This window comes from Gouania willdenowi, unplaced genomic scaffold (assembly GCF_900634775.1).
Source record: "Gouania willdenowi unplaced genomic scaffold, fGouWil2.1 scaffold_55_arrow_ctg1, whole genome shotgun sequence".
Lineage (NCBI taxonomy): Eukaryota > Metazoa > Chordata > Actinopteri > Blenniiformes > Gobiesocidae > Gouania > Gouania willdenowi.
The window spans coordinates 470,514-495,942 of record NW_021145219.1 but is presented as its reverse complement, the minus strand read 5'-3'; the positions used below and the strand labels follow the sequence as shown (position 1 = coordinate 495,942).

Genomic DNA, 25,429 nt, shown 5'->3' with positions numbered 1-25,429 from the left:
CACAACAGCAACAACCTGGAGCCTGGAGGCAATGTCCATTACAACCCTCAGTTGATTGTGGATATTTTCCTCTAATCCAGCACCACAAAAATGGCTGGATCACCTCATTCTTTTTGGATTTTAACAACAGCTTTTCTCTGTTTACTTTGTGGAAGCCAGAGTTTGTTGTCAGACTACAAAATCTGTGGAGATCCTGCCTGTGAAAGTAAGTCCTGCAGAATGTGATTACCGCATTCTAAAAATTAATCTTCAACTTTACATGTGAACAGTTACTGTGTTTGAAGCAGCCCACATGGAAATGAAAGTAAAAGTGTCTTTAAAGGCTGAGACTCTTAAGTACTTTGGATGTTTTCTGTGTTTTTACTTTATCGTGTCTATCTGTCTTATGATCATATCTGTTTCTATCATGATCGTCTTTAAACACATTTTGTTCTTTTATGTGAAAGTTTGTAAAGTGCTACAGTGTGCTAAACCGTGTGTGTGTGTGTGTGTGTAGGTCTGATGAGCAGAGTGCAGGCCCTGAGGGACCACCGGAGTGATGACTGCCGCTTCCTGAGCTTCAGACGAGGAGAAACTATCTTTGTTTACTACAAACTGACTGGGAGAAGGGAGGACCTGTGGGCCGGCACCGTATGTCTCACCTTTAGACACTCTCAACTGATCCCAACACTGTTTCTTCTTTAGTCCTTTCACTCTTTTATCCCTTGTTCCAGTTAAAGCCAAGACTATCACAGATATTTGAGTTTGTGAACACCAACTGCTAATACTAGTAGACTCCTTATGCAGATCAACACAAATGTGTAAGAGTGCCAATCATGATGGAATCATGTATGATAAGATACAGACAAATATGCATTTTTACATGTGCTGACTTTTTGAGAAGAACCTAAAAAACATGTCTTAATTTCATTTCAATGTCGTGGACTCTCAAACCACTGGCTGGCTGCTTGGTTTGTTTCTGTGTATTGCTTTATATCACCAAAATGTATGTTCTGCTTCAGAGGAGGATCAAGATTCCCTTAAAGCGTCTTTCACTTTCACATATTAAACCAGCCATTTTCAATCCTCTTCTGGCCTGAGACAATCGCTGATTTGCAAAAAACCTCTGAATCTTTGTGAGATTTGTTCAGTTGCTGCTGTTTACTGTCCTCTGCCCACACTCCATTAAACACTCCAACTCTTCATCAGACCCCCATACGCCCTTTGACACCTGTGTTTGTATTTTAGAGGGTTTGCACGGTACTTCCGCCATTTCTACATTTTGTGCCTTGCGATGCGTATATCTGCGTGTACGACCCACCTCCTCCTATCAGGCCATCCCAGCCAATCTAGGAGGATTACTAGACTAACACATCATCAGTAAGTTAAAACTAAACCTGACTCAAGTCCCCTATTGGTAGGTGAGTGTGAAATAAATCAGATATTTGAAACAAACGGAGAGAATGAAAAATACAATGGAATATGTCACAAACAAGCAATGTTATCCCCACCCCTCCTATATGAAGTAGCACCTGTGGACTGCAATCTGTAGTGAGTAGGTTGGACTGAAAGAATTGTGAATAAAGAGGTATAGTGAGAATTGAGTAGCTAGTTAGCATAGCATAGATTATTCTTTGGAACTGCTCCAGGAGTCCTGGCCATAATCAAGGCAATTTTTTTAATTTTCCCCTAGTGGGAGTTCAGCAAAACCCAGCGAGTTTAGTTACTCTATAAACTTCAAACCCAATCGGTAATATAAATGGACTCAAAACATAGAAACTGGGCAGAAAATTTTTAATGAGCTAATGTAGCTATGAGTCAACACCACTGAGTGGCCTTATTATTTCAACAAAAATATTTAAACTGTACATTTGCTATTCAGGTGTTTTTACAGGCGATCACATCTCAAATGGTAACGCCTTGCATGGAAAGCTCTGTCCCGCTAGGATGTGAATTGGTGAAGAATGCTGATATTCTAAAGCACTTTTAGACTACTTCAGTGGTAAATACAGAAATCCATAGAAATCTATTTATCAATATGTACAAGAAAAGCAGTAGATTATATTCATGTCTTTTAAACTGTGTTTTGCTTTCTCCTGTCCAGGTGTTCCATTGTTTGCTATGTTGCATTTTTTAATCTATTTTACTAATTTATTTATTTCTATTTATTTTAGATCAACAAAAGGTTTGGGTATTTCCCCAAAGATTTAGTGCAGGAAGAGCAGGCCTATGCGGTCATGGATAAAGTTGTGGAAACACGAGTAAGTAACTGCAGGTTGCTTTGACATTAGCAAGTTTCAAACACGAGTTAGACTTTATGGTTACACTGTTAATGAGGGTATTTATCTTTTATTATTAGAAAGAGGATTTCTTCTGCATGGATGAGTTTGGATATCCAATTGACTCCTCTCATCTAGACAATGATGATGAACAGATTAATGGGAAAATGCAAAGGCAGGGATCAGAAACTAGCACTTCTGCCACTGATGGACTTAAAGTCGGAAGTATTTTAAGATCAACAGATCCTTCATCACAGTCTTCAGCTTCAGCTAAGGAAGTTCAAGAAGATCAAGAAAAATACATTGAAGACACCATAAAAGAAACCATTGTTAGTTCAGTGGCCCTGAAAAACCAAGAAAGTATTTCCTCCTCCACCTGGAGTTCTTCTGTGACAGGGTGGTTAGGTCTAACTGAAGAACATCAACCCTCTAATATGGTTGAAGCAGAGAAGGGGGACGAGAAGAAAGAGACCCTGTCCCAAACATCACTTCCAACGTCGCTGACAGGGTGGCTACGTTTCGGAGGGGAAAGAAAGCCTGACAGTACCAAAGAAATGGTAAAACATGAAGAAACATATCATTCAGTTTCTTCAACCAAAAAAGGGCATCTTGAGTTGAGAAGTAGAGACATGGATACAATAGATAAAGAAAGAGAGAAGCAAGAAGAGACATATAGGGCTAGGAAGATGTCTTTGGAGCTGGAAGGAAGTCAGTCAAATGATGAAGGCAAGAAAGTAGAACAAGAAGAAGAGTCAAGATCTAATTCTTGGTTAGACATGGGAATTAGAATGTTAGGCTTGAAGAAGGATGCTGTTAGGGATGAAGAAAAGGCAAAAAGTGGCATTGAGGAGATAGAGGAGGGAAAAGTAGAAACAGAATCACAACACACAGACATTACTCAACTAAAACCAGTACAAATGACAAATGATCCGATTGTAGTAGAATCAAAGACAACAGAACCTGTGAAAAGAAAACTTGTGTCATCCATGTCCCAAACAAGTGATAACAATGATGAAGTGGAGGATTTCAAAGGTTATGAGGAAAAAAATGACAGCATAGATGTGATTAGACCTGCTGATTTAGCAGCTGAAGATCATCAGATGCTCAAAGCAGTGAGCAATGACCCTCAGGAAGGACCCTCAGTGGAGAAAACGGGGAGTGTAAATGGCGGCGATCGGGATGCTGAGTATAGTTTGAACCCTAACAACAGCCAAACTATGGGACAGAATGACAATGATGAAAAAAAGCAAGATATCTCTGGTAAAACTGGTACAGAAGAAAGCAGTGAAGAAACTCCTAATCATGTTAATGCTTTTGAGGTTCAGAGCTCAGCGGAGGAAAATCTAGCTGGTGGACAGAGTCATGTTTCCTTTTTTTTTGGAAAAGATGGACTAATCCAGGATGAGCCAAAAAATTACACATCAAATACTACAGAGGACATAAATGATTATGTAGGAATAGATACAACTCCTAAGATTTTAGACCAGGAAGATTTAACCAAACCTGTTCAGAGCAGCTCAGAGGAATCAGAAGTAATGAAGATGGGGTCAAAAGTGAGTGAAGAACAGGAGATGATACATTTGGAGGAAGAAGAAATAAGGAATCTGAGGGAAACAGATGAGATACTGGAAGAGAAGCCGCCAGGCAAAACAGAACTAAAAAATGAGTCAGAGGAAAGGAAACTTGATGTTATGGAGATAGAGGGAATGGAGGTTAAGAAGAAACAGAAAGAAGTCCAGAAGTTCCATGAAAAGGAGAAATTAGCAAATTTGTCAGAAGAGGAGACTGAGGAGGAGATCAAAGAGGGGTTAAAGTTGAAGAAGAAGGCAGAGACGGTGGAGATAAAAGAGGAAAGGAGGCCAATTGAATTGGAAAAAATACAAGAAAAGGACACAGGAGTTAAAGGAAAACAGGTATACAAAGATTTGGACACTCCAGAATTAGGAAGTGCACCTCAACAGAAGATAATTCTGGAAACATTATCAGCCGAAAATGCTGAGGACAAAAAACAGGGCAAGGATATAAATCCAGATGAGATGAAGGAAAAAGAAACTGAGACAGTGAATCAGGCTGAAAGTAAAAATGTTGAGAATAACAGTCAAGTTTGTTCACATGGGATCTGTCCTAACAGTAGCAAGGTGGGGCCAGAGGAAGATGGTAATAAAGGTACTGTAAAGGGGGGTGGTTCACAAAGTACAGAGATACTTAGCGAGGAAAAAGATCTCCCATCTAGAATCAATGAAAAGATAAGGGTACACCCTGGCAATGAAGAAAACACTCCCTCTCTAAAAGAGGGTATATTGGAAAGTCACGATTTAGACTCTGAAGTCCAAAAAGAGGGGAGGGGATCCTTGGGTGAGGGAACATGGAACCTTGTCACTGTGACTAAAGATAGCCAAATATCTTCAGCTGAGTCCTCACGTACACCCAATGATCCCAGCAGAGACAGATCAACAAGTGGAACTTTTGGTTTTCTCAAAAATGCTATGGGTTTATTCAGCCAGACTTTAAACACTGAACCCAAGGATTCACCAAAGGTCCAGCAACTTGTTGTCAAGCCAAGTGAGGCACCCCTGATGGAAGCCTCTGGGACAACTGAGAAAGACCTGGATTCCACAATCAACTCCAGTCCAAACCAACTCACTGACCCTGATTCCCCCAAAACGCAGCCTCAGCTTCACCCACTCTCTGGAGACACAAGTATGGATGAAGCGACGCAGAGTCTAGAAAACCTTATCCAAATACAAAACTTGTCCAAAAGTTACCCAAACATCCTTGTCCATATAAGCCTAGTGGACATAACTGTAATGTTGGAGAAATTAGGTCCACATAAACTGATGTCTTTAGAGCTTATTCTTACAGATCTCAATGACCCTGATCATGATCTGTCCGTAGTGTTGGACATGGAAAGACTTCTTCAAAATCACATTGAGACACTGCTGGTTCCTAGTTTGGGTGTTGATGGCACTCTATCTGAGGACAAAGAAAAGACCAAAACACTCATTGCACTTCAAAAGATGGAAATGTTGCTGAAAGAGATCAGAAAGACTTTCAATATGGGCCACGTAGATCTTCAGGATCATACAGGTATTTAAAACTGCATTGCTGCAGAAGATAGGTTGTTTCCATCTGGGGTCTTCATTGTGTGTGGTTCGGCCAACTTTTTTTTTTTTTTACCTCATGTACCCCTTTCTCTTATTTCTGAATCCAAGTACCCCCTTTGTCCGACTACAATATTTTGCTCATAATACTGAAAAAAAAAAAAAAAACAACTGTAGAGCATAATGAATAAGTGATAACACATTTTAACGAATCCCATTTTGTAAATAAGTAGAAAGAAACAGTATTTAGTCCAGTGGTTCCCCAACTTTTTTGTATTGTAACCTTATTTGGGTCACAATACAAAACATAAAGAATTTCTTTCTAGAATTAGTTTCTCATCATGTTAGAGTTCAGATATTTATTTTTTTGTGCATTTTAGTTGAACTAGAATCATATTTCACAAAGTAAAAATACAGTTGTTTAAGATTTAATGTTTTAATTGTTTTTTTCAAGTAATAAAAAAAATAAAAAAAATCGATTTTAATTTTTCATAAAGTTCAAGCGGCATCATTTAAACTCAAGGCAACACCATATATGATCTCAAGGTTGAAAAACACTGATTTAGTAGCTCATGAATAGATTTATTTCTAGAGTTTTTATCATTTTTGGTCATATCATGCCTGGGGTGGGACTGAAGACTGAATTTATTTGTTAATTTCCCACTCTCTCTCTCTCTCTCAAAGCACCCCCTGTAGTGCCATCGCATACCCCTAGGGGTACACGTGCCCCCATTTGAAAAACACTGGTTTAGGCTGTATTTGTTTAACACAGCACTTTTTTCTTTTCCTAACTTTAGATGAGGTCAAATGGGTTGATCCGTCCTGTTCATCCAACATGAATAGTATTGAAGGGTATAATGACGGTGACTTAAGTGGGACAGATGATTATCCTGAAGCACATGAGGACAACAAGCATCAAAAGGGTTGGATGAGCTTGGACAAAGAGCAAAGTCCTGTGGATATTGTCACTGAAGCTCACAGTGTGTCTGAGGAGGTGAAAGCAGGAAGCAGTAGTGGACAGAGAGCTTCACTGCCTCACATTGAGCAGCTGTCAAAGGGTAAGGTTCATAACAGCACTGGGATCTCAATGAGTTGTCGAGTATGATCTATTTCCTAACGATATAGTCAGTATTGTGACAAAACGTATACACATAAATAACTGTTTGTCTCTGATTCCAGAAGTAAAGCACAAAACCTTCAGCTTTTTAGATCAGTGGGCTGAAGGATTGGCCACACGCACACTGAAAATATTGGAACTTCTATGGCTTACTGAACACGTAAGGGACACCGTGAGGTTTGATTGCGTAAAATAAGCATGATTGATCTAAATATCTGATGTTTGTCATGAGTGGCCGCCCTGTGTTGTAATGGTAATCAGTAACAGTTTGGTCTGACACTCCTGATAAACTGGGAGCATTTTGGAGTGAAGTTTGCATGTTTTCTTTGTTCGAGCATGGATTTGTTAGTTTAGTGCATTGGCTCCCAAACTTTTCACAGTCCCATAACCCTTCAAACATTTAACCTGAAGCCATTTACCCCATACTCATGCACACTAAAAAAAACATAATAATGTAATGTCATAATGCAATGTACTCTACAGTGAAATATGCCCCTGAATTTTACCTATCCTGTTGAGGAATAATATATAATGAAAAATAATAATAATCTGTAAACACACAAGAAAACATCTTATTCAAGATTCTCACTAGATGTATTTAAATAATTAGCCTACTGGCATTTTAATTCAGAAACAATCTCTTTTATTATGAAAACGAAATCTATCAAACATTTGTTGATTGAACTTATACCAATAATACTACAAATTCATCACCCTGAAACTGTAAAATACAACTAGCTTCAACTATAATCAGAAGGGTGAGGTTGAGAGGATGAACAGAATTCTGCAATGTTTGGCTAAATTTGAGAGAGTCTGAGTCTTTAATCATTTCCACGCAAAGTATTTTTCTGTATTTTGTTTTCATGTTTGTCAAACCTAAAAATACACTTTCATTAAAGTTTGTGGTAGCAAAGGGCATTAAGCATGTTTGGCCAGCGCAAACCAATGTTGCTTTTGACTAGGGGTAGTCTTACAGAGGCCATTCTCTAGTTTGTGGCAATGCATGGAGGCTCCTGACTGCTGCTCTATTTATATTTTGGTTTCCAATGTTGTCATGCTGTTTTAGGTTTTATTCACATACCCCCTATGGCAATTTGTGTATCCCTAGTGGTACCTGTACCCCACTTTGGGAACCTAGGGTATAGTGTTTACAAAATTACAATGTCATTTAAAAGGACGCTTTTATTCAAAGTGATGTATATACCACAAGCAGTTTGGGTTAAGGGACTTGTTCGACGTACACTTTATTTCTGGCCAAACCAGAAAGAAAAATGTTAGTGACAAACTATACAGTTAACTTACTAATATATTAATTCAACTAAGGTAAAAACATATTCAGAAACAAACATCTGTTGATGAATCATATGGTGTTTTACTTATTTTACTCATAACTAATGCTTAATTCCCTCTAATATGGTCTAAATGTCAGGCCTTTGGGTTGAGAAACCCGACAGATCAGTATGTGTGTGTGTGTGTGTGGGTTGGTGTTTGTTACTTTAAGACAGAAACTAACTGTGGCCTGTGTCTCAGGTGACATCCTGACTCAACTTAGTCATATTTAGATTTTCCTAAGACCCTGCGGGAGTGCACACAGGCTGATACAGGCTCTTGGTAACACATTCACACGGTTCGGTGAGTATGAGGCGGGTTTATGGATTAGAGGATGCCAGGTCGGTGAGCATGACGCGCTAATAAAAGCTTAAAACAGGTATCGTTACCTGTTACTTGTCCTACTGGTGTGTGGTTTAGTATCAAAAGCTAAAACAGGCTGGTTATCAAGATACATGTCTACTTTAGTCTATTTTGTTACTTTAATAGAGTTATTTGAATAAATGGTTGAAGAGTATTTAGAGTTGGTGACACCTGTTCCTTTCACGGTCATTTCTGGCGTGAGTCTGTGGTGCCAGTGTGGCATCTTACAATTGGTGACGTTGCGACTAAACCATTTAGCAGAATGGGGGTGTAACGCCACCCGTTTACAGTTTAATAACTCATAACAATTGTATTTCTTTGATTTTATTTCCATGTACGCTAGAATTTGTGTTTTTTAATGTCTCAGAACTAATAAAAATGCCTTTATTTGTAAGAATGATTTAACATTGAGCTCTTCCTATAACGTGCCCTCCCTGTACTTGGTATCGTCCTCAGCGTTAGCGTTGTCAATAGGATGTGAAATCGCCGCAAACCCGGCGGTGACGACTGTTTGTAGCGTCTATTTATCTGAAATAAACTGTAGTCCAGATGAAATAGTGTGGACATGGAGGACATGAAGCAGTTATCCACCAAAGCGGCAGGATTCCAGGCTGTGGCAGAGGCTTATTACAGCGTAGCTGTGGAGAAAGTGAAGGATGTACGTGTTGGTAGCTGTGGTTAGCATTTAGCCTCTGGAGTAAAGCTGTATTACGGACATGTCAACGTTTGTTGTCTGTTTGGTTTAATCGTGTTGGTGTTTGACATGATGGTACATGTGCTTGTGACCAGCTGTCATGGTTTAACTCAGAGGTCGCTAACCTTATCTTTCTGTACCTGTGAGCTACTTTATAGATGTAGTCTGAAGAGCTACCAGTGAGAAAAGAGCTTCTTAAATATTAAATGTTCATGTTTCACTTTAATTAGAGACTACGATAATAAGGAAAGCTCGCAGTTACTTAAAATGGTAGGAAATGTTAGTTTCAATATAAAACACTTTATTTCTCCTAATTTATGCAATGGATTCATTTTCATTATATTTCATAGAAAATGATCATATTCCTATTTTACTAGTTACTATCAAACAACTTTTAACTGATCGTATAACATGTAACATTTGTAAAAGGTAAGAAATTAGGTCATATTTTACAAAAATCCGCCTTGTGTTTTTAAAAATACATTATATATATATAACATATCCCTGACATACACAAAATATGTAACACTTGGTCATTATGTAAACATTTAATGATGGTAATTTAATACTAAAACTTTATCAGGTGCAGCGTTATTTAACTGTACTAAATACTAACTACATATGTATTTATCTTTAATAGTTTGAATCCTGGAGAGTAAATCAGATTATAGATGGAGCTCATTGGTGACCAGAGCTCCTGAGGGCCCCTCACATGGTCCATGTGGGCTACCCGGTGCCCACGGGCACCGTGTTGGTGACCCCTGATTTAACTCATATTTAAACAATGTAGTCTGATGTATAATGGAGCACTAGTTGACTGTAGATAGTTAATGACTTAACTGTTTTCATCTGAATTGGAATTGGTTCATTTTAGTTGCACTAAAAAGTAAAAACTCTATTATTGTTTTGTTTGAGTTTAAAATCCATGTGAGACACCAATGAGCTGTAATAGTTTAATTCCTCTTTATAGCAGCATATATTTTGTTGTCCAGTTTGGAGGAGGTTGTTCTGAGCTTGAAGCCTATAATGGCCTTACTGAGATCAGAATGTAATATATTCCAGAGAGCCAAGGTTGTCCATTTAATGTGTGTTGTGTTCAGGTTGTTTCAGCACTGCCAGAGGACCTCCGTCCCGGACCGGATGTGTTTGGAATGCCGTGGGAACCAGTGATTGTTGCCTGTGTGGTGGGGCTGTTGACAATTTTTTTATTTACTTGTCGTTGCTACAGCTCGGTGAGTAAAAGAGTTCCGTGTTTATCTGAGTAAGTCTTTCAGCATGCTACTTATGGTTGTTAATCCTCACAGCAAATATAGATTTTGTCTTAGCTTTGTACTAGAATTGGTTCCTAAGTGTGCACAGTGGTGTTAGGCGATATATCGAGATTTTCATTTTGGCGATATTGAAAATTACAGTATCGCCTACGATGATATTTTTTTATTTTATAGCTTTTTTTAAATAAAATACTGGTTTTTGGAGTTGCTGTTTTCACAGTATGAAAAGCACAGTTTGATGATCGCACTAAAGAACTCACTCACACGTGCTGTTCCTTAGAGGAGAAAAAGCCAAAAGTGGCACATATTGTGCAGTTGTTGGTTAATAAATGTGCCTATGTGTCATTTTGCATCAACAGATTTAACTCAAAGGCTTTGTTTTACATGTCATACTAACGTACTACTCATACTAAGTCTGACGTCTAAATTAGTATGTGGAGCGTTCACATTAGATAGATTGAGTACGCAGATGTATACTATATCAGGTCATTTTTTAAGTATGCACGGTGGGCACACTGTCATACTGAACCGCCCCATAATGCATTGCGAGCTGAATGTAAAATGGTCCTGGGAACAGCTTCAAGCTAAAAATCAAACATCCCCTTTTCAAAATAAAAGCATCTCTTCACACCTTCCATTAGTTTTTTTTTTAACTCTTTTGTAAATAGGGCTCTTGTTTTGAAGTTAACCAGAAGTTTTGTCAGTAGCCCAATAGAGGGTCCCCGAAAATCCCCAAAATGTCGGAATGAAATGTGTTTCCTTGAACTTTATGGATCAAAGGAGCACATGTTGATATTCTACTTGGTCACTTACTCACTTAAAATGTTTTCAGAACTTTGAAAGATGGAGAATCAACAGAGATATTTAGCCTCAGTGTGATTCAGATTAGAAATACATCTTGGGAAACTTGAAAGTATACTTTAGTGGGAACGGTCATCATACTAATCATACTAATAGTATATAGTAGACAGTATATACTCATTAAAAGTGCAATGTATAGTACGTTAGTGTACGATTTCAGACACAACCAAAGACTTTGAGGTAAAAATATTGAGATTTATATTGTATATCACCATTTTGAGAAAAATATCAAGATATGAGTTTTGGTCCATATCGCCCAGCCCTAGGGGTATAGTGGTCCTGGGAAGAAGGTCCTAGGTTCAATCTCTGGCATGCTTTCTTTGTTGAGTTTGCATGTTCTCCCTGTGCTTGCGTTGGTTTTCTCCCAGTACTCGGAGCGGAGGGTCACGGGTTCAAATTCATCTTTTTTGTTCTCGTCTTTTGGAAAATAAAGATATTAGTCAGTTTTGTCATCATGCATTTGTTTACACTGACTCTTGAAGTCTACCTCTTTTTTACAAGGGCTATAAGCAAAATTAACAATGATTATAGGCGCACCCACATTTACGCCTTCACTGCCATAGAATGTCATTATTCCACTTTAGAATGACGATAAAAGCCTCTTCTACTGTGTGCACGTGTTAGACTGTCTGTCTGAGAAAATAACAAGAACACCCAAAGTCCCTCGTATCTGTTGGTTTAAGTTGTGATTATCTGATCATCTGTTGATGTTCTATTTGCTCGTTTGTTCTGATTTCCTCACAGCTCAAGAGCAGAATGTATCGAAGTAAGTGTGTGAACCTTTTCCAGTTCAAAGTGTAACTTTGGTGCAAAAATCCCTCTGTTAAACTGTGATGAACTTGGAATTTAAGACTTATTGAAACACTTTTTCTTCCAGGTAAAGAGCAGTGGATGTCTGAACAGATTGTACAGCTCCTGGATGAGAAGTGTAAAGTTCTGGAGACTCTCAGTCAGTGTCAACAAGAGGTCAGTGCTTTATCTCGTTCTCCAGTCACTGGCCAGGTGCTAAAACAGCTTTTCAATGACTGGAAAGCAATTAGAATCCTGCCTGGTTGTTTGAAAGGAACGTACTGACCATCAATAATAATTCATGATGTGACTTGCAGTATGATGAGCTACAGAGTTCTCTGGAGGACAGCGGCGCTGATGCTCAGACCCGGAAGGCAGAACAGCTGGAGGTAAGGCCCACAGGACGAGAACGCAGATGTTCACTTACACCCATTACAATTGATTCTCTCATAAAAGCATTAGCAAACCAATGCTGTCCTTCTTTATATTTTAACGTGAGCTTCAGATATTTATGGTGTTGATTTCAATAATCATCTGATTACAGAAATCACGTCTCTATTATCAGTCTCTGTGTGTGTAATTAATACGTGAACCATTGGATAAATGCTGTTCAAAGCAGAACTATTTAATGACACATTCAGCAGGACCTGATTTTACAATAATTAGGGCAAATGATCACTCCTAAAAAATGGATTCATAAGAGAACACAATGGCCCTCATTTATCAACCTTGCGGGAAAACGACTGACTTCACATTTGGTTGTACGACAGGACCAACCTGTGATTTATGAAACATTCTTATGTATCTGCCCAATCTCAGAGTACCAATGATCAAGTGTTGATAAATCCGGCATCTAAATTTGCTCGTCATTAAAATGTTACTCTCTCAAGTCTTCCTGATTCGGAAGCCCCGCCCACTGAGGTCAAACAATCACTGGCATCTGAGGTAGAGCAAAACAGTAAAGTGCTTTTTGATAGTGTAAAAACTGGACTTAAAAGTATAGTTTTACAGCATTCCTGTGTTTGCCGCATGTTGCTGCAAGTTTTCCCCTGTCTGCTACTGTATAAAGAAACTCATGAAAACGCTGTGTGGAGGATCAGCTACCGAGCAAGTAATGTCTGCCCCCCTGTGTGCATCGTGAATAAACCTCACAGCAGAGATCCTGGAGACACACTGATAGGACAATTATATCGATACCAGTTGTTTGCATGCTTGAGGCAATAAATAACACGGTAAAATAAGTTATTGTTCGAATCTCTTGAAAAAGCCTTAAAAATAACTAAATGTTATCAATTATGGCCACCAGTGATGTGTTGTACGGAGGAAATAGGACCTCATTTTCTAAGACAGTGTGTGTGGTTATACAGTATTTTGTGAAAGGTCAACCAAATAAGTGGTATCAGTAATAAATATAACATGCTTTTTCAGAATTAATTTTATTTTTGTTTAATCCATAATAATCAGACATGTTCTGAATGTGTCCGCTTCCGCTCCAATGACAGCTGACGTTTGTTTGATACTTTATTTTAATTCTCAGTCAGATTTTGCTGCTGTACCACAAATCCACACATTCAGATTATCACATTTGAAGTCAGACCAGACGTGAGATCTGATCGTAGCGTACAGCCATACGCTCACGTCAGAAATTATTAATACCGACGCTTGCGTGAATTCGATCAAACTTTCAGATCTGAACATATGAATGGTTGATAAATGAGGGCCAATGTGTGTTTAAGATTCAATAAAACGAAGCAGCCTGTGTTGCTTGAGTGAATGAAGAGAATACTGGTTTGGTTTGATTTTAACTTTTATGTACTTTCAAACAAAAACATTAGACAGAAAGGGAAAATGGTTGTGGTTGTTTCTACAGCAGACAAACTGAGAGCGTTTTTACTCACTTTTACAAAGTAAAGCATCAGAGATGAATCTGTACGTTCAGTATAAATGTTGGAGCTAATGAATGCCTCTAAAATACCTTCTGCTTTCCTGTCTGTGGCTGTTTATGTGAACAACTCTTTGGCATTTCTTTAAACTACTTAATGTGATTGTTTCATGTGAGGTAGGTTCTGTTTGTTTTGCAATATTTTTCCACAGTCAACTCAGAAATATCAATCCATAGCATGATGTTCTGCTGTATAGTATGTGACATTAATACATTCTAAGACACTGTGGTGTTTTGTGTTCAATGAGGTCATTCGTTTAAAAACATTGAGTACAGACTGAGCTCTACTGATCTAGATAACTGAGGCCTGTTATGAGCCAGCTAGAAGCTACATTCACTGTGCCTTGCTTTGTAAGATTGTTTGTTCCCAGTCATCACTTCACTTTAATGACTTGAAATCCAGCTTTGCCCACGCTTAAAGTCAATTATTATCCCCGCCTCAAAGTGTGGAAGGGGGATCTAGGTTGGATCTCTGTCCGTCCGAGTCTGATGTGAAAAGGTTGTTATAATGACAACCAATGATGGGGGATGTTGATGGCTGTTTTCTTGTAAATGTTATATCGCTCTTTCGCAATTTTCAGGTGAAAGCTGGACATTTAGAAAATGCTAAAAACGAGCTGGAAACAGATGTGTTTCAATTGAAGGATCTACTGGACCAGCAGAGAGACTGTAGAATGGAACAAGAAGCAAGGGTAGGAGCAAATTTGAGCTTTATGTGCTAAGCTCAGAAGTTGTGGAGTGTAAACTTATTTTTATTCTTGCAGATAGCTGTGCTAGAGCAGAGTATGAAAACATTCGAGGAGGAAATCAAAGACTTGCAGTCTCAGGATGAGCAGGTTAGTTATTGCAGTGATGGTAGTTTGTCCCTCTGGCTTTTATTCAGTCTTTTTCTCTCCTGTTTGCTCTCCAGGCTCAAACCACTTTAAAGGTGTACAGTATGAACAGTGAGCGCCTGCAGAGGAACCTGGATACAGCAGGAGGGGAGAACGCTGTGCTACAGGAGACCAACGCTCATGTATGATGCTTCACACAAACACGAGCCTGTTATTGTGTGCACCTACATTCTCCTTCTCCACTTCCAGCTGAGGCAGCAGGTTGAGGGCTGGGCAGAGAGAGTGAGCGAGCTGGAGGCAGAGATCAGGAGGTGTGAGCTGGCTCACAGCGGCATGATGCAGGACGTGGCCACCAAGGACCAGCGGATAACGGTAATCAGGTTTTACACTGGCCACGATTACATGATGTTTTTTAATTCAGATATAATTATTCTGAAATATAGTGTTCTGTTTACATGTAATAGTAATTTTGAATTATATGGAAAATGCTTCTCCTCAGCTTTATTCAATTCCGCTTTAGGTCTTGGGGTTGGGAAGGGTTCTGATTGGACAGGGGCAAATGTGACGTATCACGTCTATCGGGGGAAAACACACAACTTTTATTTTAAATGTATTTTTGAGCAGCAGCCAGACAATTACATACGGTTTCTCTTTGATCAGCTGAGGAATAGAAGGAGATAAAATACCATACTTTAGTCAATCAAACAGCTGATCTACCTCCATCTACATTAAGTTGAGTAAAACTTTCTGATGACCCGCACATCGTTAGTGAAGCTCTGTGTCCTGGTGAAGGACTTCATGTCCCCTGCTGAAGCCTGTTTCATTTGCTAATGTACGTGTAAAAAGTTTGTGTGAATGTCCTCATGTTTCATTCATCCACTCTTTTCATTATACCAATGTCTTCTAAGGCTCTTATTAAATATATAGTCTTGGCTTGAGTCCAACGCTTGCTTTTTTGAAAATTTAAATTTTTTAAAAAATGTGTTTATTGGCACAGTGTGTATTAATGTACAGCTGAAGTTGTAAATACGCCATTTTTGCTAAATGCTAATTTCCATCCATAGTCCCACAGTGCAGGGGGTAGAAGCAGATACAGAATATAAAAAGCTAAACATGCACAACAATATGACAATACACAGTGACAGCGTAGTGAAAAATATAAACACAGCAGACATAATCAGAGAAACATGATACAAATACAATTATCCTATTAAAATTCCTAAGCCTGGTCATTATAACTACGGCCATCCTCGATTATGTCGTCACCAACACGTTATCGGCATGCGAAGACCAACCAAAATTAATTTAAAGCAGAATTAAACATTTACAAGATAGAGGAATTATTAAATTCGAAATTAAAATCAGAATTAACCGGCCAATTAATTTGAATTTAAGTTTAATTCGGAATGGTCGTTTTCATTTGGAATTTGGTGTTTACAAGGTCAGTTTTAATCTTTTTAAAAAGGATTAATTTTTATTCTGAATTAAAGGGAAATTAATGCTCTCATGGAAACGTGGCCACTGTCTTTTCTGTGTGTGTCATGAATTTTATCGTATGTTAAGAGCACTGGTGAAGTATAAGCTGTGGCTGTTGTGATTGTTCCAGTCCCTGACAGATCGGCTCCTCCAGATGAAAGCGTGGGACTCAGATGTGGAGGAAGAGGAAGCTGGAGAAGGAGAGAAGAAGAAAGGTGCAGATAGGCCTGATGGTCATCTACAAAAGGTCCAAAAGCTCATTTATGCTGCCAAGGTACAGATTTATGAGGAACTTTTTAATAACTTTCACAATCCCCACCCTTTCCATTTTCCTACCCTGACTCCCTCCTCCCTGTTCCCTTCCCCCTCATCCAGGTGTAACACTGCCCTCCTTTTTATATCCTCCCTATAATAAAGTGTTTCTTACCCTTCCTTAGGGAGGGTTGTTGATGGTCACAACTATGCAATAAAATAAATTCATTTATTTAATTGCAATAACAAAACATGTATTGCTGTCTTTAAAAGACTGCACTTCTTGTAGTGTTGACCTTCAACAGAATATGCAGACAAAACTTTCACAATGATTTCCAAATTAAAGACAGTACATTTGTATCTGATCACATCTGTTTAATTGCAGCTAAATGCTGACTTGAAGTCAGTAGATGAAGATAAGGACAGAGTGTTTGCCAAACTCAATGATGAAGTCAAAGCTAAAGAAGACCTACAAGGCAGGTTTTCATTCTCATTTTGAAACGTATTAACAGCAATCATTGGAATAATGCTGTCACATGATGACCTTTTTTTTTTTTTTTTTTTTTTTAATCACAGAGGCCATCAAGGAAATGGAGAGTGAGAAGCTCTCTCTGCAATCTGAGGCTGAAAACTACACAGCTGAGGTAGCACATTGATTAGATGTTGTTTCATACTTGTGTTTGTTTACATCAGTGTTTCTCAAATGGGTTTACATGTACCCCTGAGGGTACACAATGGCACTACAGGGGTTACTTGAAATGATTAAAGTGTCAGTCTTGGTTCTACCCCAGGCGTGAGATGACTGGAAATGATAAAAACCATAGACATAAATCTATTGTTTTTATCATAGATTTATGTCTTAAATTTCTGAAAAATTTAAATACAGTTTTATTTTTTATTTTTATTTTGTATTTCTATACTTTCTCTTTGAAAATCTAGTTCAACTAAAATGCAATAAGAAAAAATTATCTGAGCTTAAACATAATCAGAAACTAATTCTAGAAAAAAAATGTCTTGGGTCACCAGAAATTCTTGATATCAAAATGAAAAAAAGGTTGGGAACAACTGTAGTAAATACTGTTTTTTTCCCACTTATTTACAAAATGAGATTCTTCAAAATGTGTTATCACTCATTCATTCCATCATTGTGCTTTATAGTTGTTTCCTAAATATTTTTTTCAGCAAAATGTTATTGTCGGACAAAAGAGGTACTTTGATTCAGAAATAAGAGAAAGGGGTACATTAGCCTAAAAAGTATGAGAACCACTGGTTTAAATTTATCAATGTGACTCTTGTGTCCAGGTGCAACGATTACAGCAGAAACTCCAGATTATGACAGAAATGTACCAGGAGAACGAGCTGAAATTGCACAGGTACACACACACACACACACACACACACACACTCAAACACGTGGATCAGTGAGTGTTGGTGTAACGGAGAAGGATTCATGTGAGGAATGTTTGCAGACTGCTGACGGTGGAAGAGAAGGAGCGGCTGCAGAAAGAGGAGAAGTTAAACAAAGCTGATAAAAACATTGCTCTGGCCATGGAGGAGCTGAATAACTACAGGTAGCTGCTAACTCACACACACACACACACACACACACACACACACACACACACACACACACACACACACACACACACACACACACACACACACACACACACACGGTCTAACCTTTGCTTCGTTTCAGGCAGCGGGCTGGAGAGATGGAGGAAGAATTGGACAAAACCAAGCAGTCATATCAGACTCAGATATCAGCTCATGAGAAGAAGGCTCACAATAACTGGGTAAACATCAGTAAACACACTTTATCACCTCCATCTTGTTGTCTTTGTTTAGTTTTACTGAAAGCTATTTTAATCTCATAACAAAGCTGCAACAGAGCTATCAGATGCACATCTATCATCTAAATGTCCCGTTCCACAGAGTACATGGTTAGGTAGAATTAGTTCAGCACATCAGCATTTAGTGAAAGACCAGAATCATGGTGTCTGGCACATATACTTGTTATGATCTTTCTCCTCCATTTTTACATCAGATTTCCACTGGTTGCGTGAAGGTTCCGGAACTTCTCCGTCTGCCTCTGTCGGTTAATACCTACCAGCTGCATCTGTGGTGTGCATTGTTGCATGTAATTGTGTAATATAATGAGTTATTGACTGTGTTCAAAATCGAACCACAAACTCAATGAGTATATACTGTCTACTATATACTGTACTGTTAGTATTATTAGGATGATGAGCATTCCCACTGAAGTATACTTCCAAGTTTTCCACCAAACCTGAATCACACTAAGGCTAAATATCTCTGTTGATTCTCCATCTTTGAAAGTTCTGAAAACATTTGAAGTGAGAAATTGACCAAGCAGAATATCAACATGTGCTCACATTTCCTGCCGACATTTCAGAGATTTTCGGAGACCCTCCATTTATGACTGACTAACCTTCTGGTTAACTTCAGAACAAGAGCCCTAGTTACTAAAGCGTTAAAAAACTAATGGAAGACAAGAAGAGATGCTTTTGTTTTGAAAAGGTGATGTTTGATTTTTAGCTTGAGGCCAGTCCCAGGACCATTTTACATTTTTCAACTCACAATGCATCATGGGTCAGTTAAGTATGACTAGTATGCCCAGTATCCATACTTCAAAAATGTCTCCATATAGTATACATCCGGGTATTTCTTCATCTTTTCATACTATCTAATGTGAACGCACTACATATTAATTTAGGCGTCAGACTTAGTAAGAGTAGTACGTTAGTATGACATTTACAACATGGCTGTAGTCTCTATAAAGAGAGACAGAAAACCATACGAACGCTTCATTGTGTCCTTGGAGAGGAGAAGAAGGAACTCAACTTGCCCTGTAGATCTTCTGCTTTTGTGGAGATTATTGTGATTCAATCATGGATAAGGTCAATATTTATTTGTGAAATACATTCCACTACCGCCCTGTCCAGGGTGTAGCCCCACCTAGCATGAAGAACGCTGTAGATAGACACCAGCAGACCCTCGACACGCTGAAAAGGAGCAAGAGGGTCGGAAAATAGATGGAAATAAGATCCGCCTTGAACACAGAGTATTTCATTTTAAAAATAAACCGGACGTTTTATTTTGTGTGTGCGCACAAACTGATCTTTGCTGAATTTAACCGCTGAAGCTGTTGCGCAGGACACTGGACTGATGGACTTGTTCCACATTGACTAGAATGAAACGCATCAGCTCCGCCGCCGTTTTGGAGTTGAACCACAGCCGTTACTCATCCAGTGGAAAACGGAGGTTCTGCTCTGTTTTAAAACAGCCTTTTAACATGACCATTTCAACCGTTTGCTTTACCATGTGACATTTAATACATTTTGTGCAATCACATGCATCAAATATTCCTATACCTACACACATACAAAAATATATACACCATTTGATGTTAATAAATAAAATTAATTACATCTTGTGAAATTATAGTTATACAAAAAAGTATGTTTAATTAGACCCACACATTTTTATCAACATACATTCATACATACCTACATACATATCTCATATCTGATTAGCATGCCTTAAAAGGGGTAGGAAGAAGTAGTTATATATTATAATTGTCTTTCTGTATTCAAAATAGTATTATATATTTAAATATAACAGTAAGACATTTCAAAAGGTGTGTATGTGAAATGCAGTTATTTTTGAACGTCTAATGGTGTCTGAATGAGCATCTGGATGTCAACACACATTCTCTTTCTGGTCTCTGTGCAGCTGGCAGCGCGGGCAGCAGACAGAGAGCTGGCAGACATCAGGAGAGAGAACGCTTTGATCAGGCAGAAGTAAGCACACGCTTTGAAACTTCAATCCAAACTGTTTATTGTTAAACAATATGGCCAACAAATGTATAAAAATATTAGCGAGCACTAAACTGATTCATTTGAACTTGTTTGAGTTTCCTAAAGGCGTTGAGGAGATTATATTACAGCACATTTATTCAGGGTTTCTGATATTTTGTCTGCCTGTTGGCAACACATTAAAACATTCTGCAGTCCTTTGACATCTTATTGTTAACCAACAGTCATCTGTTTTATATGTTGCATGTATAGGTATGTTGTAGTGTAATAACTTCCAAAATAAAAACTGATAAAACATTAGGTTTAATAGCAGTAAACCTTTAATTCATCATAAGAGCTGAAATATACAATAAAAGAGTGTAAGCTAAATCTAAAGCTCTTACATCACTGTAGAAAATATTAAATGTGTGCAAATTCTGACAAATGTCAAATAAAACCCAACAAAAGTACAGCTCTGGCCACACAACACATTCAAACACTTTTCTCTAACATTTTTAGCATACCTTGTGCCTCTTTAAGGGGGTAGCTACATATTAAACACCTTTAAAGTCGCTAGGTGTGGATTTCTCCTGCTTCTCTGTGTCTTTTCATCAGCATCAAGCTACTTCAAGCACCAAACAGGAAGCAGTGTTATCAAAATAAAATCATAAATATTTAACTGTAAGCTAACTCCAACTGATTGTGCAAAACAAAATAGTGATAAACTCCAAAATAAAACACTTTAATCCTTGTTAGTAATCAGAAATGTACCTGGGGTTATTTACATTCATAGTTCTCCATTATGCATTCATTTCATTGTACTGCATTATTTCCATTAGTCACTACACTGTGTGGTGCACATCCTACATATGATCTCTTTGTGTGCAGACTGACAGACACCCAGTTTAAACTGGATGCCCTCGACAAAGACCCGTACGCGTTGGGGAGCCTGGCTCACCCTCTGCCTTTCAGAGGTAAACACGCTCAGCTCTATGAGCCTCACTCAGTTACTGCAGTTGTGTCTGAGGGCAAAACCATATGTAATCAATCCATAATCAATACCATGGTTAAACCAACCTTTAGAAAACGACTGACCCTGTAGTTACCAGCTGTTCCCTCATGTTTAGGTGAAAGGTCACCGTACGGTCGACCTGCTTCAGAAACCCGAGGGTTTCTGTCCCCGCCCACGCTGATGGACGCCCCTCCCCCCAGACTCTCACCACGAGGTAAAACTGCAGCTGACACACGGACCAATGATTGTGCTTTTTAGTTTTTGTCAGTAATGGTTTTTATTTTTCATATGAAGCATTTTGCACACCCCTGAATGGATTTGTGCAACTTGTTGGTGATACTAAGGTCCTGTTTACACATCAACGATTTATTTCTGTTTCTGTTTTTGTTTCCAAAAAGTTCTGCATTCGCATGGCAACATTTTCAAAACATCAAAAAGGATGTAGTATAGATGCCTGGCCAAATGATTCTGCAATGAACCATAAGTGCACGCACAGAGACACTTCCGCCGAACGCAAGTAAGAGTAGAGCTTAATATCGGACCTACGAAGTATTCTCAACCTGGCCCGAGGCCGACAGTTTACGGCCCAAACCTGAACAAAGCAGATCTCTCTTTAATCCTGAACCCATTGCTGCCGACACACTATTCGCATCCATGCGCGACGCACACATGTACAATGATCTGAGGCGAGTTTCTTTAATAACTCAGCTTTATTTATAGCTACTATCACAGATTGGCTTAAGACCATGACAAGAATAAAACAACAAGAGGTAGATAAATGTCTGCACTAGCGTTTGTTCCCCAAGACATTGGGGCAACAAACAATAATCCTGCCACAGGAGCAGCCACAACCAGTGAGAGCCAGGCCAAGCAGGGAGCTAGAGGGGGCTGGAGAGTCCTCAGGTGACTTTAATGGGCAGGCCACGCCTTCCGAGCAGCCACACACACCCGAGTCCAATACAGTCATTAGCTCTGTGAAAACAAGAAGATGGATAACAGAGAGACAAACACACCTGCAACCCCACCCACTTGGGGTCATCACACTACTCTTTCTGCATCCGACTATAAACATGACGAGCTGCTTCATGTGGTGCTACACGCTACGTACGGGTTTAGTGACGCAACACACACAACTCAGCAATCTGCTCTCTACATATGTGACACACACAGCTCCATAACGAGTCAAGAACGAGTCATTTATCCATTTTTTAACATCATCATTCGTGTGACAAAGGACAGCATTCACCATTCACCCCCTCAGCATTACCAATAATTTGTGCATATTTCTCGCATTAATCGAACACGTCACCTGACCATTCATTCACCTTGCAGTGTCCGAACCAAGTCCAACCGGAGTCCATGTTAAAAAGATTAAGCCTGACCCCGAGTTCGGTCAAATTATTAACTTAACTCTAAGTAGGAGTGCAGCACTGTGATAGTGGTCATGAAATACGTCTCCGCTGATCCAAGTGATGGCGAAGTAAATCAACACTTTGTTGGAGAAATTCAAATAAATTCTAAAGAGTGATGCACACCAACAGTGTCCCTCTACAAGCACCAAAACGCTGTTGCCGTGTAAACAGACAGACAAAAGTTAAACTTCATCAATCCTTTGCTTTTTTACTAGAAAATGTTGTGTAAACGGGGCCTAACTGTCTGCTGCCGCCATGTGCGGCTGCACGCTCTGTGCACGTGTTGTCATTGTGTGTTCTCAGTTTCATTTCCTTCTGCTGTAATGACTGACATTTCCTTTCCTCTGTCACATCTTTGTCCCACCAACACCTCCATCATATCCCCCCCCCCCCCCCCCCCCCCCCCAGTGCCTCGTGGTCCAGGTGAACCCTTGGGGGGCCAAAGTGAGCTGGAGCGCAGTGGTGGTCCTCATTCAGACAGTGGCTCGAGCTCTCCTACATGGGAGAAGGATCGCAGGGGACCCCTTCCAGGATCCATACCAGGACCCCCAGGTGTGTGTGTGTGTGTGTGTGTGTGTGTGTGTGTGTGATTTTTACAGGTTTATATGTAACCACTGTGTTTGATCCAAGAGCCTCAGGTAAGTTAGAAGTTTGATGTGTTTTCCATCTTTATCGTACAGGTTCAATGAGTGGATGCACACAGTAGCATGTAAACACGTATCATATTCATACTCACATTTCTACCACTTTACATTTTTAGGAATGTCATTAATACAGTAGCCAGTTATTTCATATTTAAATAGAAATATTCAGTCATATGCTCATAATATTGCAATTCCAATTACATTTAAACAGTTTTCTTTTGAGCTGCAGCCACAACGCAGTGTTATTAGAGTCATATTTAACATATTGACCCGTCTACTAGTAGCTGAGCTTTGGCTAACCTCTAGTTTAGTGAGGTTTTTAAAAGTAAGGATTTAGGATTTAAATGTTGTTAAATCAGCTTGAGTTGGTAGAATTGTTTAAATGAACTCTAAAACTAACACGTTTGGCTACAGGCTGAGATGACATTTGAATCTTTACCAAAGCACGTTTTTCATTCAAAGGATTTGAGAAGCTACTGTAAACAATTAACATGGCTTATTTTTGTTAGCATCTTTAGCCACTCCTATTTTATTAAGCGTGTAAGAAAAAAATTGACTGTGCGATCTATCGCGATCCAAAACATTTCCAAATCGACCATTTAATTGTTCTAACATATGTGTCAGTGAACCACATCAGACATTGTTAAACTACCTCACTCATCAATTCATTTTAGCTGGAAGGTGAACTTTATTTTCATAAAACGTACTGTGCACTTTTATAAATGTATGTTTTAAAGTACACGATCAGAATATGTTGTAGAGGCAAAAGTTTAACTTTTTTGAAAAATGTAATTTGACAGTTTGATAAACATACCACTGGTTTTTAATATTTGTACTTGAATTACAGTTAGTTACCATTTACTTGTTTTTGCACGTTTAAAAGAAAATGAAATAAATTGTATTTCATACCATTTTGTACTTGTAAAGATGAAATTTGTAATTATTGACATCGTGATATAGAGTTTATTGTATTGTTTACTATGAGGATACATTGTATTGTGAATCATATTGTATCGTCAGATTGATGGCAATGCACACCTCTATTATTTTCATGTCTAGTGGATGTGAAATACATCAGTGTGTGTTTCCAAAATGTACAGACAGGAGATTGATCAGATGTCAGGTGATGTACGTTGGTTTTATTTTGTGTGGTTCTTGGTCACAGATGTTGTTTCCTGTGCTCTGTTCTTCTTTCACCAAACTCTCTGTGTCTCAGGCTACATGTTCACAGATCCAGGAGCTCCCATGTTCAGGAGGCCCCCACCTCCTGGAAGAGGATTCCCCCCGGCCCCCCCACACCCCTCGGGCATGGCAGGTGGGTCTGCACTGCCCTGTAATTGATTATTAGTAAAGCAGAATGTTTTAGTGGTATTTTGTTTGTTGTGTGTAGACGAGTTGTACAGAGAGAGCGTTAGAGCTGCTGAGGAACACGGACCTGAAGCAGAACCCAGGATGGGGGGGGCACCACCAATGGGTCCAACAGATGCTCCGTTCCCCCGCCGAGCTGCTTACAGACCCCCTCCTCCTCCTGATTTCTTCCCCCCGAGGGGCCCTGGGGGGCCCCCCATGATACCAGGTAACTAACACATATTATCTCTAGCATGTTTTCACTCACACTGATGTCATCACTCTTTTCTGTTTCCTGCAGTGTGGGCTCTGCCTCCATCAGGGATGATGCCCCCGCTTCGATTCCCTCCCCCTCACATGCCCCCCATGCGGCTCCCACCCCCCTCCATGGCTCCTCCTTCTTTCCGGCAGTCTTTTCCTCCCCCTCCACACAACCAGCCCCCGCAGGACGCCACAGCCACAGCTGAGGACTCCATCTGACCTATCTGCACCCAGTTTCTAACTGGGCTGTAAACTGGGCTACGTTTTGTTTTTACCACCAGCAGGACGGTCTTTGTCATGACAAGTAATAAGTGGACTTCAGTGTCCAATCAAATCCCTTATTCTGCCTTCTTACACCTCCACCCTCTGCTCCATTTCTTCAGAGGTACAGTTAGAGCTCATCACTGGGAATGCTGGGAGGCCATTCCCAGTGAGTCAGAGCAGGCTTTACCAGACGTACTGTATGTGGTGGTGTTTTATATGGAGCCTTTGAGGAGACTGTGCTGTTGGACTGGATGAATGAGCCTCTGTTAGGTGAGCTCAGCAGGAAGTAGACAGACCTGGCTCCAGCTGCTCAGACGACCTTTGACAACATGTGAATTATTGTACAAATGATTAAGATCTGATAAATAAAGACACTTGAACTGTC

At 39.4% G+C, this 25,429-nt stretch overlaps 1 protein-coding gene across 2 annotated transcripts; it reads left to right on the top strand.

The window, feature by feature from the left end:
- Nucleotides 1–25,429, top strand: mia2 (MIA SH3 domain ER export factor 2). 2 transcript variants are annotated; one of them, XM_028442536.1, is made up of 27 exons: nucleotides 1–205; nucleotides 497–630; nucleotides 2,154–2,240; nucleotides 2,339–5,345; nucleotides 6,157–6,417; nucleotides 6,539–6,636; nucleotides 9,963–10,094; nucleotides 11,739–11,760; nucleotides 11,872–11,960; nucleotides 12,101–12,172; nucleotides 14,307–14,417; nucleotides 14,490–14,561; nucleotides 14,636–14,740; nucleotides 14,808–14,930; nucleotides 16,165–16,308; nucleotides 16,672–16,762; nucleotides 16,863–16,930; nucleotides 17,589–17,659; nucleotides 17,756–17,857; nucleotides 17,986–18,082; nucleotides 20,043–20,110; nucleotides 20,993–21,078; nucleotides 21,232–21,330; nucleotides 22,937–23,080; nucleotides 24,389–24,487; nucleotides 24,563–24,748; nucleotides 24,821–25,429. In XM_028442536.1, exons 1-27 carry the CDS (start codon nucleotides 91–93, stop codon nucleotides 24,997–24,999), a joined length of 5,862 nt encoding a protein of 1,953 aa, XP_028298337.1. In that variant the 5' UTR covers nucleotides 1–90; the 3' UTR covers nucleotides 25,000–25,429. The 2 variants fall into 2 exon arrangements, with proteins under 2 accessions (XP_028298337.1, XP_028298338.1); XM_028442537.1 differs by lacking the exons at nucleotides 1–205; nucleotides 497–630; nucleotides 2,154–2,240; ... (1 more) ...; nucleotides 6,157–6,417; nucleotides 6,539–6,636 and adding an exon at nucleotides 7,443–8,108.